Source organism: Salvia splendens, chromosome 4 (genome assembly GCF_004379255.2).
Source record: "Salvia splendens isolate huo1 chromosome 4, SspV2, whole genome shotgun sequence".
Taxonomy (NCBI): domain Eukaryota; kingdom Viridiplantae; phylum Streptophyta; class Magnoliopsida; order Lamiales; family Lamiaceae; genus Salvia; species Salvia splendens.
The window spans coordinates 32,441,401-32,460,428 of NC_056035.1; the positions used below are offsets into that span (position 1 = coordinate 32,441,401).

Sequence of the window (19,028 nt, forward strand, 5' to 3'; positions counted from 1 at the left end):
ATGCATAATTATTAAATCATACATAGAAGAAGTGAGAAAAGGAAGAGACAGCTCACCTCCCTCATAAAAAATTCCGCTCTTTTGTTTTTCTCCTTTCTAATTATTAATTTGTTTTAAACAAAGTCTAATGCCCCAACAAAGTCCCAAAAGACCAATACCCCACCATCACTACTAGAAACCAAAAAAATTTATTATGATTATAATATGCATTGGAATAAAAAAGAATAAATTCGTATATAAACAAGAATTAATTGAGGGTAAGGTTAGCTACAATTAAATAATATAGTATCAGTTTCTAAACAATGATTGATTGGGGAATAACTTAGATGATATTGGTATAGATAATGTGTGTATATTATTTAATTAAATTTATTTGATTGAAAATGTAGCCATGAAACAAAATGGATTGACAGATTGAAAAGATTGACCTGTGTCCTCCATCCATCACAGCAAAGAACTTGGATACTGGTACTGAACTTGTCCCCATCTCTCAACTTCTTATCATTGTATATCATGTTAATGCCTAAATCCAATTCATCAAAGAAAATAAAAAACAGAAGTGACAGACACGGCAGACAAAATCCACATTTCTACTCAACTAAAACCTCATCCCATGAAATGAGAAAGAGAAAGCAATTGATTTCATTCAACTAATTAGTCATATATTGGAAACAAAAGACAAGAGCATACATACCCCAAGTGAGAGAAATAGGATTGTTTTCAGTACTGATGCTGATGCTGATGCTGATACATTGAAGCATCATGTCTATTGATAGCTGCTTCCCTTTGGCTTCCATGGCTGCTTGTCTCCTCCCCTTCACTCATCTTCAAATACACCATTCTCGAATCAAGATTCTGATCACGCCCACTCATGGGAGGGTATATGGAGGCCGACGCCCCCGTCCCGGCCTCCACATTCCCCTCCTCCCGCGACATGACCATCGCGGCCGACTGAACAAGCTCCAGGCACAGCCTGAGCTTGTTCGGCTCGATGTGCGTGAGCCCCGGGACGGCCCCCTTGAAGAGAAAATCCGATGTTAGGGTTCTGAGGACGTCGAGGGGAGTGATCCCGTCGACTGTCCTCACATTGGGGTCGGCGTGATGGTCCAGCAGCACAGCCACCATGTCCGGCGACACCATGTCGGCTGCCACGTGCAGCGGCGTCTTCCCGGCGGGCCCCGCCGGGTAATTGACATCGGCAGCGCCGAGCTCCAGTAACGCCTTGACGACCTCGCGGCTGCAATTCTCGACCGCGTAGTGCAAGGCCAATGCCTCGTCCAGATTGAGGCCTTCTCCCATCACCATCAGCTTCACGAGCTCCACGTCGGACGAGTCGAGCGCGCGGCGCATGCGGCGGATCTTCTGGTCGTCGAGGTGCTCCCCGAGCTCGTGCTGGTGGTGCTGGTGCTGGTGCGGCATTAGGGAGCGCCGCGCCAGCGAGGATTTGGGCCGGAGCTCCTCGATCTTGGCTACCACGTCGATGGGGAGGTGCTTCGCCAGGACCTCCGGTGGGAGGCCGGATTTGCCGACGAGGTGGGAGCAGGTGGTCCATAGCTGGTGCATTTCTTGCTTTCTAGAAGCGATTAGGACCTTCATGACATCCTCAATCGAGGCCTTCTCCACCATGCTAGCCAATTGTTTCTGAATTTAGAAAATAATTTAATTATCTAGTTAGATTTCAATATTGGCATTAAAGGTTTTGGTTTGCTTTCTAATTATAAAACCAAATGGGGAAAAGCTAGGTTGTGTGGGGAGAAATGAATAATTAATGTGATCACTGTGGAGAGACAAGACTAGAGATAGAGAGAGCCAAATGTAGAAACTTTGCAGCGCAGGATCAGAAAGTTGGGCGAAATCCATTCAACAATAGCACATGAAATCAAGAAAAAAAAAGGATTTTGAACGATAAAAAAGAACGAATTCATTAAACGTTGATTCTTCCGAAAGCAGTAGATTTGAGGATCGCAATTAATTCAATCATGATTTGAGCAAGAAATAAGAGAAATTCTTCTCCCATCACTAAATTTTATTTCAAGGATCCAATTTCCAACGCCCACGACAATTACCAGCTACCGCATTCAAAAATTTCAACACTGCTGATAAACAGTGCAACCAATAAATATATTCTCTATTAAAAAGAAAAAAAAAAAGAAAAATGAAAACCTGGGTAAGCAAAGCGAGCTGCTCGACGCCGAAAGATCTAGCGGCGGCGAGGGTGTCGAGAGCGAGATCGACGGCGGAAGTGCAATGCGTGTGCCAGCAGGCGCGCTCGCCGCAATTGGGGCGCGGCTCGTGTTTCTGAGGTACAATCGAGACCTGGCCGCTGTACAAGAACTGAAGCATGAGGAGGAAAACCTCATACCCGACGGAGTTCACCGGTATGACAGCAGGCCCAGGGCCGCGCGGAGAGGCTGGGCCGGGGCCCATCCGGAGCGGGTCCTGGGAATCGGGCCCGCAGAAGAACTTGCGGAAGAAGAGGCTCCGGGCGGCCAGAATGCAACGGTGCGCGTGGACCATACGCCCCTCGACGCTGAAGGTGACGTCGCTGAAGGCCTGGCCGTTGATCAAGAGGTTCAGGTAGTCTAGAGAGAGAGATCTTAACGACTCTTCTGGGCTCATTGTTTTTTTTGCGATTTTCTCTGCAGATTGATGTGTATATGTATGTATCTGAGGGAGATGGATCGAGGGGGATTGTTTTAGTTAATGATTCCTCTTCTCCAATTCAACTCTGTTGATGATCTACTGTGCTGTGCTTATTTCTTTCTCTATTACACTCTACCTATGTGGTGAGATATTTCTAGAGAGAGACTATGATGTGAGTAGTAATACAAATGGCTACTTTGGGCGGCTCAGATTAATATTCTTCACTTTTTTTTGGATTATAAAAGCATCCCAATCCGTGCTCTTGCTGAAGAGCACAGATGTGGGTCCGGATCCACTTTTATTAATTTTTTACTTCATACTCTTATGCAAGAGCACAACACCTACATCCATGGTTTTTTGCAAGGACATGCTCAAAGGTCCCACCATTCTATTATTCAATTTAAATAAAAACATTTTCAAAATATTAAAATGCATTACAAATACCCGGAATACTATTACAAATTAAAAAAAATTAAAAATTACATAATTAAAATCCTAAAATTTAAAAATTGCATAATTAAATTTATAAAATTTAAAAAACCACTACTCGTGGCCAAATTTCGCTCAAATGTGTTTGATTAGGTCTTCTTGTAGCTCAGTGTGGGTTCGGGTATCGCGCATTGTGTTTCTTGTTTCGATCCTCTCGCCCACCGTCGCATACACACCTCGGCGTGGGGGATACCTCGCGGTTGAGCTTCCGGCTTCATCCTCGTCGTAAAAGTTAGCCACCCTCGGTCCTTCGTCAGCTATAACCATGTTGTGCAAGATAATACACGTGCACATGATGTCGACAATATTCTTAACGTACTACAGCCGAGACGGGGCCTTCACAATGTTGAATCGGCCTTGAAGGACCCCAAAAGCTATTTCGACTTCTTTCCGAGCAGACTCTTGACGCTGCGCAAAAAGAACCCGTCTCGGGTCTTGCGGATTGCTGAACGTCTTCACGAAAGTCGACCACCTTGGGTAGATACCATCGGCGAGATAGTGACCCATGTGGTATGTATTTCCGTTGACGGTGAAATCGATGGCCGGTGCTACACCATTCAAAATATCATTGAAGAGTGGTGAAGAATAGAGCATGTTCAAGTCGTTGTTGGATCCGGCAATACCGAAATATGCATGCCAAATCCATAGGCGGTAGTCGGCGACCGCTTCAAGGATAAGTGTTGGGCCACCGCCTTTGTGGCCGCTTAAGTGTTGCCCCCTCCAAGCAGTCGGACAATTCTTCCACTTCCAATGCATGCAGTCAATGCTGCCAAGCATACCGGAAAAACCGTGGACTGTTTCGTGAAGACGAAGCAACCGTTGACAATCATCGGTGGTGGGTGCCCGAAGGAATTCCTCACCGAAAGCAGAACGAACGCCGTCGCAAAAATTTTTAAGGCATAGGATTCTAGTTGACTCACCAACATACAAATACTCATCGAAGAGGTCAGCTGTTTTCCCAGTAGCAAGTTGTCGGATGGCACAAGTACACTTCTACAACGCCGAGAGACTTTGCCGATCGGTTGCGTCTCTACTTGATTGAAAGTATTCAAGACGGGCGGACAATGTGTTGACAATACGCATAAACAACCGTTTTGGCATGCGAAAACGGGGCCGAAAGTAATCTTCCGGAAACCGCGACTGGTCGGAAAAATAGTCGCAACGAGCCTTTCGTTGGCTCCCTCCCGGTCACAAGGGATGTAGCGGCGAATTGATCTAGTTGGTCGAGGAGGAGGGGCGGGGGTAGTCGCGGCGACATAGGCTTCATAGGCGGCACGATATTGTTCATAGTATTCTTGTTCTTCACGCTCCGCTTCCGCCATGATATCAGTGAAATCCATTTGAGAGGGTTTGAGTGAGAGAGGAAGATGTAGATGAGTGGCATGAAAAAATATGAATGAGAGATGAATAGGAGATGATTTGATGTGAAAAATGGATGATGAATGTGTGTATTTATAGATGATTTTGGGAATCAAAAAATTATAAAAAAATCAAAAAAATTTCAGAAAACGGTAATAAAACGGCCATATTTTTGGGAATCTGAAAATATTTTTTTTAATTTTTGATATTATTTTCAATTTTAAAAAAATGAATTTCCAACCTATAATCCGTTCGCCAATAGAAACACGCCACGTAGCCTGCTCAGCGGCACGGACGCCGTCTGTCCCAGCGAGCACCGCTGCGGATGCTCTAACAATTATATGCTTGGCCCTTCATTTCGGGCCTAATTACACATTAAAATATACTCATACTACTATTTGTTTTTTTAATATATGGAAACATAAGACACAAGTATACTCCCACCTTCCCGTAATAGGAGTCCTATTTAATTATGACATGTGTGTTAAGAAATGTAAAGAAAAGAGAGTTAATAAGTTAGTGGAATATGAGTCACATTTATATATATTGATTTTATAATAAAATAGAGTGAAATAAGTTGGTAGAATGTGTAGCATACTTACCATTTATGGTAAAAGTGAAATATGACTCTTGTTGTATGACAGGCTGAAATGACAAAACATAACTCTTATTGAACAAGAAGTATTAATTAGGTCTAAGCATGTTTTAAGTTAGTTTCTTGGAGTTTATCACTGGCTTTCCTTTTATATTTCTTAAATACTCCGTCGATAGCCTTCCTTTTATGAAATTTGTCATTAATTTAGTTTTATTAAGAATATATAAAAACTTTCTCGTTTATTGAAATTCGAACCGATGGTTTTGTGCATTAATTCATTCATTATGGAGGTCAATCAATTATAAATTTTTGCTTTCATTCATTATATATGTATCGGCAATTTGTACATGTTAATTCGTGTATGAAATTTGAGTCGGAACTAATTTTAGAACATGTCAGTATTAAAAGCAACAAAATGAAACTGCAAGGAAATTGAAATTACTTTTAGCTACTTAATTTGCTAATGACATGATATGAGAATTCTCCCTATTGATGTTAGAGAAATTATGTATTTCTTTTAATTTACCCTAAAAAAATGAGGTATTTAATTAGCTCATGTCATATTCCAAGATTATTCGGACATCCAATTATTTGATTTAACTTAATACTATGGTAATAAAAAAATTCTTGCATAAAAGAAGTATCTGTATTTTATTACTGCCTCCGTCCTATGATAAGAGTATTGTTTTGTCATTTCAGTTCGTCCCACAATAAGAGTCATATTTTACTTTACTATAAATGATAAGTTGTCCACATATTTCACCAACTTATTTCACTCACATTTTATTATAAAAATAATATATACAGTGAACACATATTCTACTAATTTATTCAACTCACTTCTCTTTATATTTCTTAAAATCCGTGTCATAACAAAATAAGACTCCTATTACGGAACGAATGGAGTCCTATTATTATATTGTAACTTTTGTCAACAGAATAGAATCGTCGGCTAGTCAACTCTAAGAAGCGAATATGTATTATTTTAGGATAGAAATATATAAGGTATTTAGTTTAGGCATATTTTCAGTAACGGTCTTATTATTTTAAAATAAATATTAATAATGGTTTCGTTCCTCCTCCGATGATAGTCGATCTATCATTGAGATAATATTAAGTCTTCAATGATGCTGACGCCTATAAAGGTCGTAAATGATGCTTAACAAAGAGTTTGAAGCATGATAATTAATTATTAAAGAACAATAGTACAATATCACTAATGACAGAGCTATGATTTTAAAATAAAAATAAATTAACAAAAATTATACTCCTATGATTCATTTGACCCTATTTATAATTCTAGCATCATTAAAACGACTCAACTATGAAAAAACAAAGGGAGTATTACAATTTTTTAATAATTTATATTATTTAAAAAATATATAATTGATTTTATTCTTTAAAATATTCACTGTTATTAAAAGATTCACAATAGAATTTTAGATGAAATAATCGTTCACAGTATTATAATGGAATAAGTTTTTTTTGTTCATTATATTCAAACTATTACAATGATATGAAGATAAATAAATTAACTTTTTTTACAAAGTATAAATTGGTAAAAATAATATTTTAATTGAAATTTCTCTCGTATTATGCCATATATATTTACAAAATTACTGATATTTTATTTTTAATTCCTAACTTTAATATCGCAAATATTATAGTGCATATTGGGACATTTCTAAAGAGAAAAAATGTTCATTTGCAAAAAAAATATTTCATTTAAACTTCTTCAATATATTATTTTGTAATAATATTCTAAAATTTCTAATGTATAGCTTGTGCTGCACAAATTGATAAGATCATGAAAAGTTGAAATTATATGATAAATCACTATAATTTCATTACTTCATTGAATTTCTCATATTAATTTCATAATTATTTTTGTAGTGCGTTAAATAATACTCCCCTTTAAACAAAAAATTATACATTTTCTAACTCTTTATTCTCACTCTCACTTTATTCTCTCTACTTTTCCTTTTCTCCTACTTTATTATCTATTTATTTAATACATTATACATCTCTACTACCACAGAATGGATGGAGTATCATAATAGGGATGGTCCGATGATAGCAACTCATAACAACCAATATACGACATATGCTTTAACTGTATGACTACCAGATAAATCGGTATAGTGTATTATATAATAAACCCCTATACTTTTAAACTCATATAATTATTTTAGGATTAATATTTTGTCGTAATATTCTACAGTGCATCAAATGATAACATAATAGAGGTAATTCGATTATAGAAGGTTGTCGCACTCGTGATACATTCTTCAAGTGTATTATTAATTATGTATTCAAAATATATACTATATTGGATAATTAAATGTTCATTCATGTAATTTTGATAGTTGTACTAAATGATCATATATTGATTATTGACATTTCTTTGTATATTTCTCTATGTGTTATATACTATACAGAAAATATTTGAAATCACAAGCTTCAAATTATATCCAAGTCACAAATATTAAAATAGTTGAAGAAAATGAAATAAAATACAATGTATATACAAGATAAAAATTTAAAAAAACATACAAATTATTTTTTGAAATGAAAGGATACTTCAAATAAATTCATGAAAAAAGAAGTTAATAAGAATTGTTTTACAAACAAAAATGTTTTGTATCGAAAGAAAGTGGAAAAATATTATATACTAGCAAAATTAATCTTCAAATAATTTTATAATATTATACTATCTCCATCTCACATGAGTATTCACTCTTTCATTTTTAGTGCGTCCAATAAAAGTATACACTTTCTAGCGGACACCGCCGGCCCACCTTTCCTCGTCCTTGACGAGCTGCCAAATATCAACATATTTGAACTGTAGACCGGTGTCCTGGTAGAAGACGCGCAAAGCCGCCCTCAGAATGTCGGCGCCCGAAGCTCTGCTTTGGTAGTTCGCCGCTTCGGCCGAGTAGATGCCGCAAAATTTTTTGACCTGTGCGTCTACTCGGCCAGAGTGAGCACGGAGCATTGTATATTTGCGCTTCCGGGCCCCTTTCGGCTTAGTCTGGAGGTAGACATCACGGACCTTTTCCCAGAAGCACTTGGCGGCTTGTTGGTTCCCGACGATGGGATCGTACGAGACGGTGAGCCAGGCGGTGTACACCGCCTTAGTTTCTTCGTTGTTGTACGAATGCCGGACCAGATCCTCCAGTTCCTCCTCCTCCTCCTCCTCTAGTGCCTCAGACGCAGCCCTAGAGCTTCCACCGCCTCGGCTTCCTCCCTGGGTGGGTTCAACGGGGATATCCTCCCGAATCTGGGACAAACCCTGAGAAAGCCACGAGCCGGGTGGTCGAGCGTAGGCATCCACATCGAAAGTGGGTGGTTGGTACCCACCCGGCGTCGCCGACCCCTGGGTGCCCGGCGTCGACGACCCGGAACCACCAAGTGTGTTGTACATGGTCTCCCAATCGCCGAACGCGTTGAGATCCCACCCACCGGAGCCGCCACCGTCGTAATTCCCGTCGCCGGACATTTTGTGAAGAAGATTGAAATAGAAAATTGGAGAGGAATTGATGTTGGTTTAGGAAGAGTAGATGTGTAGTTGTGTGTGAAATGTAATAAATTAGGTGTATTTATAGAATAAGAAAATAAAAATAAAAATAAAAAAAATTAAAAAAAAGTTAAAAAAACGGTAATATGACCGTTTAAATTTTTTTTTTTTAAAATATATTTTTTAAAAAAAAATTTAATTATTGCGTCATCGCTGACGTGTCCCACTCGCGGACCGGCGAGTGGGAAGCACGCACGAAGCGGGGAGCGCCACGTCGCCCCAGAAGCCGTGCCGCGTTCCGTGCCGTCGGCACGCGGAACGGAATGGGAACGGAATGGGAGCGGAATGGTGCGCCGCAACGCGTTCCGCGGCGAAACCGTTCCGGCGGAACGGCACGCGGAACGCCGGCGGCAGTGCCCTTATGTCTATATGCAGCACATTTAAATAGAAGGTCGACCAGGTTTGACTTGATGAAATGATGTCCCCATACACTGTCACAATGGGGTTTGACAATTTCATTGTAGATGGTCATGGTGATAATTATTTGATATGAGACTAATTGGATCACCAAATCTATTGGCCCAGGATTGCATGACATTAATATTGCTGCACAAATAAGTCAAATATGGTGAGGTGACATTTTTTAATATTTCTACACGCATATAAGTCGATTGAGGTGAGGTGACAATCAATTGCAATTAATTACTCATAGAATTAGAGTGAGTATTGGGCTTGTTAATATACTCCCCACAAAAATATCTAATTTATAGATGGTATGAGTGTGAAAATTAACTCAAATATAAACTACAATAACAAAACAAGAAAACATATCCAACGTTGTTATCCATTAATTCTCAAACGCAAAAGAATAATGGCCAGATTACATCTTTAGGCTACAGTATTAAAGTAAAATAATAATTGGGTGTCTTCTATTCAAACATAAAAATCTGTTGAGCATGTCGTCTACTCGAATATAAAATTAGCTTGTACTCCCTCCATCCGCTATTAAGAGTTCCATTTCTTCGCGGCACGGGTTTTAAGAAATATTAATAAAAGTGAGTGGAAAAAGGTTAGTGGAATATGTTTCCCACTAGTATATATTAATTTTAAAAAAAAATGTGAGTGAAATGAGTTAGTGGCAGGTGGGACCCTATTACCATTTATGGTAAAAAATGACCCGACACTCCTATTGGCGGACGGACAAAAATGGAAAAACGGGACTCCTATTCGCTGACGGAGGGAGTATTCTTTATGCTCCATTATATCCGTTGCTAACTTTCTTAAGTTGTTAACTATGCTAACTTATCAATGCAATGTATTAAAAATGTCAACATGATGACATTGAGATGTCAGCATAAACTTGTTGGTATTTTAATGCACTATGTTGACGTTGGTATTTAAAATGTCAACACAAATTTGTGTTGATATGTTAACGTGATCGTATTGACATTTTAATACACTGCGTTAGTTGAGCTAGCAATTTAAGAAAAGTTAACATTATGTTTCATTAAGTTAACATTGATGAGTTAGCATGTTGTTTCATTAAATTCTTTTACATTCTCTTGTTTCATTAGATTATTATACTAATGTATTTTGATTTAAGAAGTTTTCATTGGTTGGATATGTATTTAACGAATTTCATAGTTTCATTAATTTTTCTTGTGTTACTTATTTATTCTTTTTTCTCATATTTATTTTTAAACTAATTTGATTGCAGTATCAACTCAAAAATCACTGAAAATATTAGTAAAATTTTATAGATATTCTTGTTATCAACTTATATATTTATCATTTTTTAAATAATTATTGAATCAATACTGTAATTGGATTACTTTCAAAATAATAAAAAAAGAAAAATAAATAAATTTAATTAATATAAAAAGATTATTTAGATTATATATCTCATAAATAAAAATGCATGAAGATAAGAAGTTAATGAAACAAAAAATTTAAAAAATGATCTAATAAAACAAAATAAATTATTATAAGGTTCTACATTTAATAAAAAATTATAAATAAATTAGTATAAGGGTCTACATTAATAAAAAATTATAAAAAATATAATGAAACAAATTACAGTAGCACAATTTGTCATTGATTTCTCATTAATATCCTATCTAGTATTACTAAGAGGCAAGTCGTATTGTGATATTTGCATTTGTAGATAGGAATAATATAAATTAAAGTTAAGTTGTGAACCTCAAGTTGTCATATATATGTAGGGTCTGCAATCATTTCTGTGATGCATAGTTTAATTAAATGTATTGATATTTAATTAACTTGGTCGCCTATAGTTTCCTAATTGGGAAAAGGAAAGTTGAAATTTTATACTGGGTGGAAATGTATTACGAATCTGGTAGTAGATTAATTTATGCACAAAATCACACATTGTTATTTTCTTCATCTTTTCGATGTGGACGTCATTTTACATACTTTTGGGTTTGTGGCTTTAAACAAAAGATTATTATAACTTGGGTGGAGAGAGAGAGAGATAAATATAGCAAATAGACTTTGGCTATGGAAAAAATAACAATTTCGTGTCTTCAGTCTTTTGCTTTACCTTTACTTTGTTATGTAATTAATTACACACACACAAATGAAAAAGACACCCACGAAAAATAGGTAGATTCTGAATATCAATAATTAGCTGGACAATAAAACATTAATTATGAGGGTTTTCAGTCTTTGTTAATACAAATCTTTCTTATACTTCTAGATATATAGCTTATTGCTTTTCTTTAAAAAAAAATCAAAACACTGTCACGATGGAGGGGTTAGCCCTCATCCCATATATATCACCAAAATGCGTGTTACATCGAACCCTAGCTCCCAAAAGTAGAGTGTCCCAAAATCTAACGTTAGGTCTAGTATGCGACAATGGGTTGGACTTGGACTCCTTGCTACTCTATCTCTAACGTACAATCCAAATAAACACTAAACTATTAAGAGGTATTCGGTTTGTAAGATTGTATCTCAAGATTAAATATATAGTGTGTTTGGTTCATGAGATTCAATCCCACAACTCAATCATAATGGATAATTATGAGATAATTAGTCATAGCTAACCCCATATAACTAAAATAATCTCACATGTCGTTGCGGCGCTGCGTTCCGTCGGCGTGTCGTTCCCATGTCGTTCGCCACGCGCTTCGCGACGTGGCTCGCCCCTGCGTGTGCGTGACGCCCACTGCGTCGTGCGGAGGAGGGAGTTGGAGGGGTCGGCGGTGGATTTGAAGGTGAGGAGGGGGGTGGCGTCGGGGTGGGCAGCGCAGTGGTGGAGGAGGTTGAGGAAGAAGAAGAAGGGTTTGGTTTTTAATAATGTTTTGTTATTCCAATTAGGGGTGGGAAATTATACCGAAATACCGAAATACCGGACTTACCGTACCGGAAAATACCGAAAATACCGATTTTTCGGTATACCGCAGTTTCCGGTACGGTATGATACCGTACCGTAGTGTTTCGGCACGGTATACCGCTATACTGCGGTATACCGAATCTTCGGTATATACCGAATATTCGGTATACCGGTATACCGCGGTATACCGAATCTGCGGTATATACCGAATATTCGGTATACCGCGGTATACCGGTATACCGATAGATTATTATATATATATATTAATATTAAATATGTTGTAATATATATATATATATATTACATTTATATATATATATATATTATATTTAAAAAATTAATACATTGATTAATACAATAAATTAAACATTCAAATGATAATTTATTCAAACAAATTCACAATTATTTTTTTATCAACTCATCCTATTAAATATAATAAACACAATAACACATAACACCGAAAGAAGATTGGAAATACGATATCGGGATTCGAGAATATGTTTCAACAAAGCACATTTGAAAGAATTTGTATTAACTCACACCATTTAGTATATGATTCTTTGTGTAATGTCATATTCCAAATATACAAAGTAATTAAAAATTGTTTTATTCTTCGTCCCATTTCATAAAATTTCAATTAAAAATATGTGCAGCTGAAAATGAATCAAATCGTTTAATTAGTGTTTAATTCATTGTATGTTATCGTATTTTATATACTACTACTTAAATTGAAGGATGAATAAACTATTGGAACAATCTATATAACCACACACAATTAAATTATATGAATAGTTTATGTACATTCCATGTATAGGAGTAGTATAAAAATATTTAATACTTGTATATTTTAATTTGTAATCATATTTTGCAATTATTTTCGATCATCTCACACGCAAATTATTGGTTTTCTCAAATATATACAATATATATGCAAAAATAATCTAGACAAATAAAAGTGTAAGAATAACTTCAGTTTTGTTAGTTGAAACTATAAATTAAAATAACAATATGAAAGATTATATACGTATAGATTAAACTAAGTATATTAATAATTATATAGTGTAGCTCTTGTTTTATTTCTTCATTGCATAGTAATTTTATGAATATTATACCCAGGTTATACATTATTAAATTATAAAAAGAATTAATAATAATAATAATAATGATAATGATAATAATAAGATTATCTAAAAATTAATTTTATTATATTAGTAATTATTTCCGGTATACCGTTACCGTTACCATACCGTTATTACGGTATACCGCAATAACGGTATGGTAACGGTATAAAAAATTATCATACTGAATTTTCGGTATACCGGAATTCCGGTATACCGAAAATTCGGTATGGTATCGGTATGAAATTTTGTCATACCGTAATTTCCGGTATGGTATGCGGTATGGCATGGTCGGTACGGTATACCGTACCGACCCACCCCTAATTCCAATTAGTAATGTTTAATTAATGAAGTGTGTTTGGGTTAATTGAATTGAGTAATGTGTTATTCCAATTAGTAATGTTTAATGTTTTATTATTCTTCTTTATAATTTTGTTATTCCAATTAGTAATGTTTAATGAAGTGTGTTTGTGTTAATTGAATTGAGTTGAAAATAAAAATAAAAAATGAAATTGAATGAATAGTAATTTAAGGAACGGTTAAGGAACGGATAAGGAACGGAGGGTTGCAGGTTCCGTTCCTTAGTTAAGAAATGGAGTTAAAAAGTACAGTGGGGCCCGCAAATAGTAGTTTAAGGAACGGTTTAGGAACGGTATAAAAACAGCGTTGTGGATGGCCTAAAACTGTAAAGGTTGATGTTGTTGTCTTATCCAAAAAAGTAGGGTTGGTGACCGGTCAAGGAGCAGCTGCACACGGTTTAGGGGTTAGGTTAGGTTAGGGTAGCCAGACAAATAACGGAAGTCGGGCTAACTTGCTTGTGTTGTGTAGTAGGAGTATACTCTTTTTCTTCTTCTTTTTTTATAAATTTTATTTTTATCGCGTTTGATTTGACAACTCCATAAATGCATGTGAAGGATATGATAATGACTATTGACCGTGACCTCTCCTTATCACTCACTCACTCTATCTAAAAAAAGGAACCACCTACACCTCAGATCGCCTGACACGTGTATGAATCCAGGATCCCTCTATTCCCCACACCACATTTGTACTGCCTTTCAAGTAGCAGTTTTCGCTGTTAAATGTTTTTTCCATCACCATGCACTGATTTTCACGTACTGCACCACTTTTATTTATTTATTTTCAAATTGAACAAAAATTAACAACAATAATAAATTATTAAAACTAGTCCGTTGAACTGAAATTTGATAGTAGTAGTAGTAGTAGTACTAATAAATAGATGATGGTGATGTGATGAATTCATTTAGTGAAGCAGTTGTTTGGTGGCTCTTCATTCTTTTTGCCTTTGAATTGGCATTCACCCATCTTTCTTTACTACTGCTCCTTCAACTACAGTTATACAGATTAGCTTCCTCTCTATCAATTTTCCCACTCCTATGTTTTTGTCAATGCTATCATTTACTATCCTACATTTGCACTTTTTTACATGCATATCTACATCTCTACAGCAATCCAACACACGTACCTTACAAATATAATTTCAACACATCTCTAGGGAGGAGAAGAATCCAATATCTAGTTAAAATATATAGTAGTAGTATTTTTATTGGTTCAAGCTCCTCCAAATTGGACAATATATGGGTTGTCCATGGGATTTTCATTGCATGATATATAATTCAGTTCATTTTTTTAATTAAAAAGTAAGTAAAGAGAGAATTCTTTTCAAATCCTACCATATTGTTAATATATGCTATCAGTAGAAATGAGTCATTCACTATCTTAAAAAGCCTTATAAGAGGGTAAGTGACTCATTTGCTAACATGATATCATAATATACACAAGTCAGTAATTAGTTTCTTTGTTGCAAGTGTGGAAGTGCAATGATCATTCCGACCCACACATCGTAGGGGCATACTGATCGAAACCCTTTATTGTCCCAAAGTAATAAAATAATGATCTTGACTCTTCTATAAATGAGTGGATTAACTCCGCCCATAAAAGGGTATTATAAGGAGTGGAATGACTCAATTATAACATTGTCTCTACCGAATAGTCAATAGATTTAATGTTTTTCGATTACTTGTGAAGATACCTACAGCTTTTTATCTCTTGGGGTTTGTCCTTTTATGGATGAGAAGGCTCTTGTTTGATAGAAAAGTTGATAAAGTTACTAGTTTTTATGAAATCTATAATACCATTGTGATTTGGGATTTATATATGACGTTATTAACTTATAATGTATAAATACAAAATTTCAACCTGAGTTTTAGATTAGTGTGTTTGTTGAGTGTGTGGGTAGGTTATTAGCGAGTTGTAGTAATCAGTGCCCGGAAAACATTTGCTGATGGATCATTTATTATTTTAATTATTTATCACTTTATCTGCAGAAATAATATGATCTGTCTAGCCTCTAAATCAGTCAAATAGAAGTCACAACAAATATTTGTGGCCCAATTATTAAATATTTGGTGAGTAAACTATAGGTTCAGACAACAACATGCATGTACTCTTCACGAAACTATGTTACTGTCAAATGCTGCGAGTGACTTAAATTAACCTAACATCAACTGCAGGCTTTTTAAGAAGTCGACAAATTAAATTGTCTGCATAATTCTCTTGAATTTCCAATGTCTGTTACTCGAATTTATGGTGCATTCATTAATATTGTGCACTATTTACAGAAGGGGAGCTGGGAGAGCTTAAACACCCTCCATTCAATATACTTTCACATTTTCAGCATTAGCATTCTTATTAAAATATGTAAAAAATTTCCATGTTAATTTCCTCGAACTAGCTAACTTTATACGCATCCACAATAAATCATGATGTACAGTAGTAGTAATAAATTTAACGACACAAGGTAACATCCCCATGTAGTTTTTATGATTTTTCTAGTTGTTTTTTTTGTATAGTATTTTATTTTCGCATTTTATTTTCTATTATGGTATTAATTAGAGCATTCACAATAGTTTTACCCTATCAACAATCCAGCAATAGCTCAGTCTATAACTTCTCCTGCCACATCATCATGCTCTTCTAACAGTCTAGCCAATGCCCTAGCCCTACCGAGAAAACAAAAACATCAAAAACAACAACAACGAAATGAATTGGAAGAAAAATACATAGAAAAAAATGAAATGGGAATAGGGTATTTTATTGAAAATATTAAAAAAAATCCGAGTAGCCGACGCTCGCCGCGCAAATAGTGGTCTAGCGATCGGCTAGTCGTGCTCGTCCATGCCCTAGCTCTAGGGCGGATTTTTCGTCCTCTCGGCTAGCCTACTGCTATAGCGGACTAGCCGAGCTCCCTAGCCGCAAGTTGGTGGCTAGGGTGCTGGCTAGTCCGCTATTGTGGATGCTCTTAGGACAGTTAATAATTTATAATTAATCTTTGGTTCGTGCGTTATAATACCCACACTTAATTGAGTTTAACCATCCAAAAAAAATACTCCATCCGTCCCGGATAATTTGTTTCATTTTTTCATTTCGGTCCGTCCCACATAATTTGTCCCATTTAACTTTTTACCATTTTTTGTAGTGGACTTCATATTCCACTAACTCATTCATACTCACATTTTATTATAAAACTAATATATAAAAGTAGGACTCACATTCCACTAACTTTTTTCAACTCATTTTTCATTACATTTCTTAAAACTTGTGCCCTGTCAAAGTGAGACGAATTATCCGGGACGGAGGGAGTAGATTATAAAAACAACTGGAAGCTCGTTGAAAAGAGCAAAAATTGCCGATGAAAAAAAGAAATGCTCCTAGACACGAGCTTAAACTGTCAATGATTGGCTCCTAAATATGAGCAAAAGCAGTTTTGATGAGCTCCTAAACACGAACAAAAACTACCAAAGGAAAACTAAAGTGGCTCCAGAGCATGAGTCAAATATATCAACCAAACACTGATGAGCTCCTTGAAATAAACCTGAATTATAAATAAATTTGCAAAAGCTTCTCGAAATGAGCCTAAACTTTTAATAAAGAATGAAAAATATTTTATGAGGCGAACATAGACTATCAATGAAAATTGAAGAACTAATAATAAATATGAGTATAAATTACTTATCAATTTGAAAATCCTTGCAAGTTAAGTATCATAAAATAGATACTCAATTTGAGTATAAACTACTTATCAACATTAAAATCCTTGCAATTTAAGTATCATAAAATAGATAGTCAATTTGAAGGGGATTGTTGAAAAGAAGAGAAGATGTGTGGTTGAAATAATCAAGACTACAATTAGAGCCAATTTAAGAAAGAAAAAAAAAGTCTAGATCAATCAACGATAATCGAGTAAAAAATAGATTATTTACTTTTCTTATTAATCTAGAATTGAAGTCTATATAAAACGTTAGATGTAATAGAGTAATTACCCAAGTACTATATTGCAATGTAGAGCACTTTTAACGATTCTTCTAATCTTTTATATGTGCATTAGTCTTTTACTTTGCCTAGTATTCCCATCATTGCACATTGTGGATATCTATAGTGGGTTAACATTCACAGCAAATTCTAGTAACAGTGACATATATTATTTGTTTGGATCAATATTTTTCACTAATCTAAATTAATTACCAAAGGATTTTAGTTCCAACCAGTCTAAGAAATAATTAGGGTGACTATATTTTCATCGAAAATAAATAGCCACATATGTACATCCAGCCATTGTTCTTCATCAACTACTCTAATTCATTGAGTTTCTATCATACAATTACATGTGAATATGGTGTTGTTTTTGGTAAATAAATGTGTATATATTTGTGCCTGCAACTGGGAAGAGGAGCAGGTGGGTTGGGGGCCCAACGCCCCGACAAGCATGGGGATGTCTAGTCTTGTCATCTTCAATATGTGGTGCTTTCTTTTATTTTTAACCTTAAAAAATTTTCATTTTCCACTTATTAGTCTTTTTAACCAGCTGCCTTAAATTTTGTCAATCGAGAAATGTGTGTGTTTTGCTCAAAAGGAAAGAAAAGTCATTAAGCATATATGGTTCTTTATCCGCCTTCGATTTAATTATGAAGTAGTAGTAATTCTTTTGTTAAGTATAGTATACTAAGAAAATATAGGAACGAACAATTAGTACTGTATATATATAAAACATTTGATTTCTTTGATTTCAGGTATATAATGTGTAATAATACCACTAAAAAAACTTTAGTTTTATAGAAAAAAAATTGAGACGATATTAATAGAGTTTGGAAATTTTTAAAAATAAACGTAATTTAGGACCAAAAGAAAGCGCCTCTAAGTTGAGGGCAAATTACTTTAATCTTTTGTTTTTTAGGACTTTTCTATTTGTGCTTCCTAATTTTTAGTTGGGACACTATCAATAAGAACACTTTATGAAGCGTTGATAGTTTAATTAGACATACAAATTAATATCTTTAATAGCATTAAAAAGTGTTTTTATTCGATTTTTTTTGTTATAGCTTACATTTAAATTTTGAAAAATAGACTTATATGGTACAAATGTGGTGTTGATTTTATAGGGGATGCAATATGGATATTTATTTCGGAAATATTGTCCATCTGTACTAATTTCCCCCTTCCATTCAAATTTTAAAATATTTAAACTATATAGAAAATACTTATATTCTCCATATGAGATCCTTTGCTGCTATCTGAAGAAGATGCTAATGCAATGCAGTTAACGTATATTTCTTGTTGACAGAATCATGAATTCATTTATTGGAGAAATTTTATGCAAATGTGATTTTCCTGATAAATATTACCGATCACACGAAATTCAAATTGAAACAAATTATTTAAAAAACAAAGTACAAAACAAACACCATATATAAAATCAACTCGAAATAATAGCTTATAGTTATAGTATAGGTTTTTCCTGCCCCTTGAGAACTTGATTGGTTGGGTAAGAAATAGTCAATTAAATTAAATTATAAAATCTGAAGATGGAACTCATATAGTACAATGTTATAATCTTTATTATAATGAGAATACATTAATTAGTGTAAATGTGGT

General features: G+C 35.2%; 1 protein-coding gene across 2 annotated transcripts; it reads right to left on the minus strand.

Annotated features, from left to right (window-relative positions):
- Positions 1-338: 338 nt before the first annotated feature.
- On the minus strand, positions 339-2,839 carry LOC121799490 (regulatory protein NPR5-like). Of its 2 annotated transcripts, XM_042198879.1 has the most exons (3): positions 2,164-2,839; positions 695-1,641; positions 339-523 (listed from the first exon to the last, which is right to left on the minus strand). In XM_042198879.1, the coding sequence occupies exons 1-2, from the start codon at positions 2,617-2,619 to the stop codon at positions 721-723; spliced, it is 1,377 nt and encodes a 458-aa protein (XP_042054813.1). In that variant the 5' UTR covers positions 2,620-2,839; the 3' UTR covers positions 339-523; positions 695-720. The 2 variants fall into 2 exon arrangements, with proteins under 2 accessions (XP_042054813.1, XP_042054812.1); XM_042198878.1 differs by having other exon boundaries at positions 339-1,641.
- Between the last annotated feature and the right edge of the window lie 16,189 nt (positions 2,840-19,028).

Bases quoted from the DNA above. Each gene is read 5' to 3' on its own strand.
- LOC121799490 (XM_042198879.1), bottom strand. From the start codon at position 2,619: ATGAGCCCAGAAGAGTCGTTAAGATCTCTCTCTCTAGACTACCTGAAC. The intron at 1,642-2,163 runs GTTTTCATTTTT...TTCTAAATTCAG, and splicing joins AGCTCGCTTTGCTTACCCAG to AAACAATTGGCTAGCATGGT.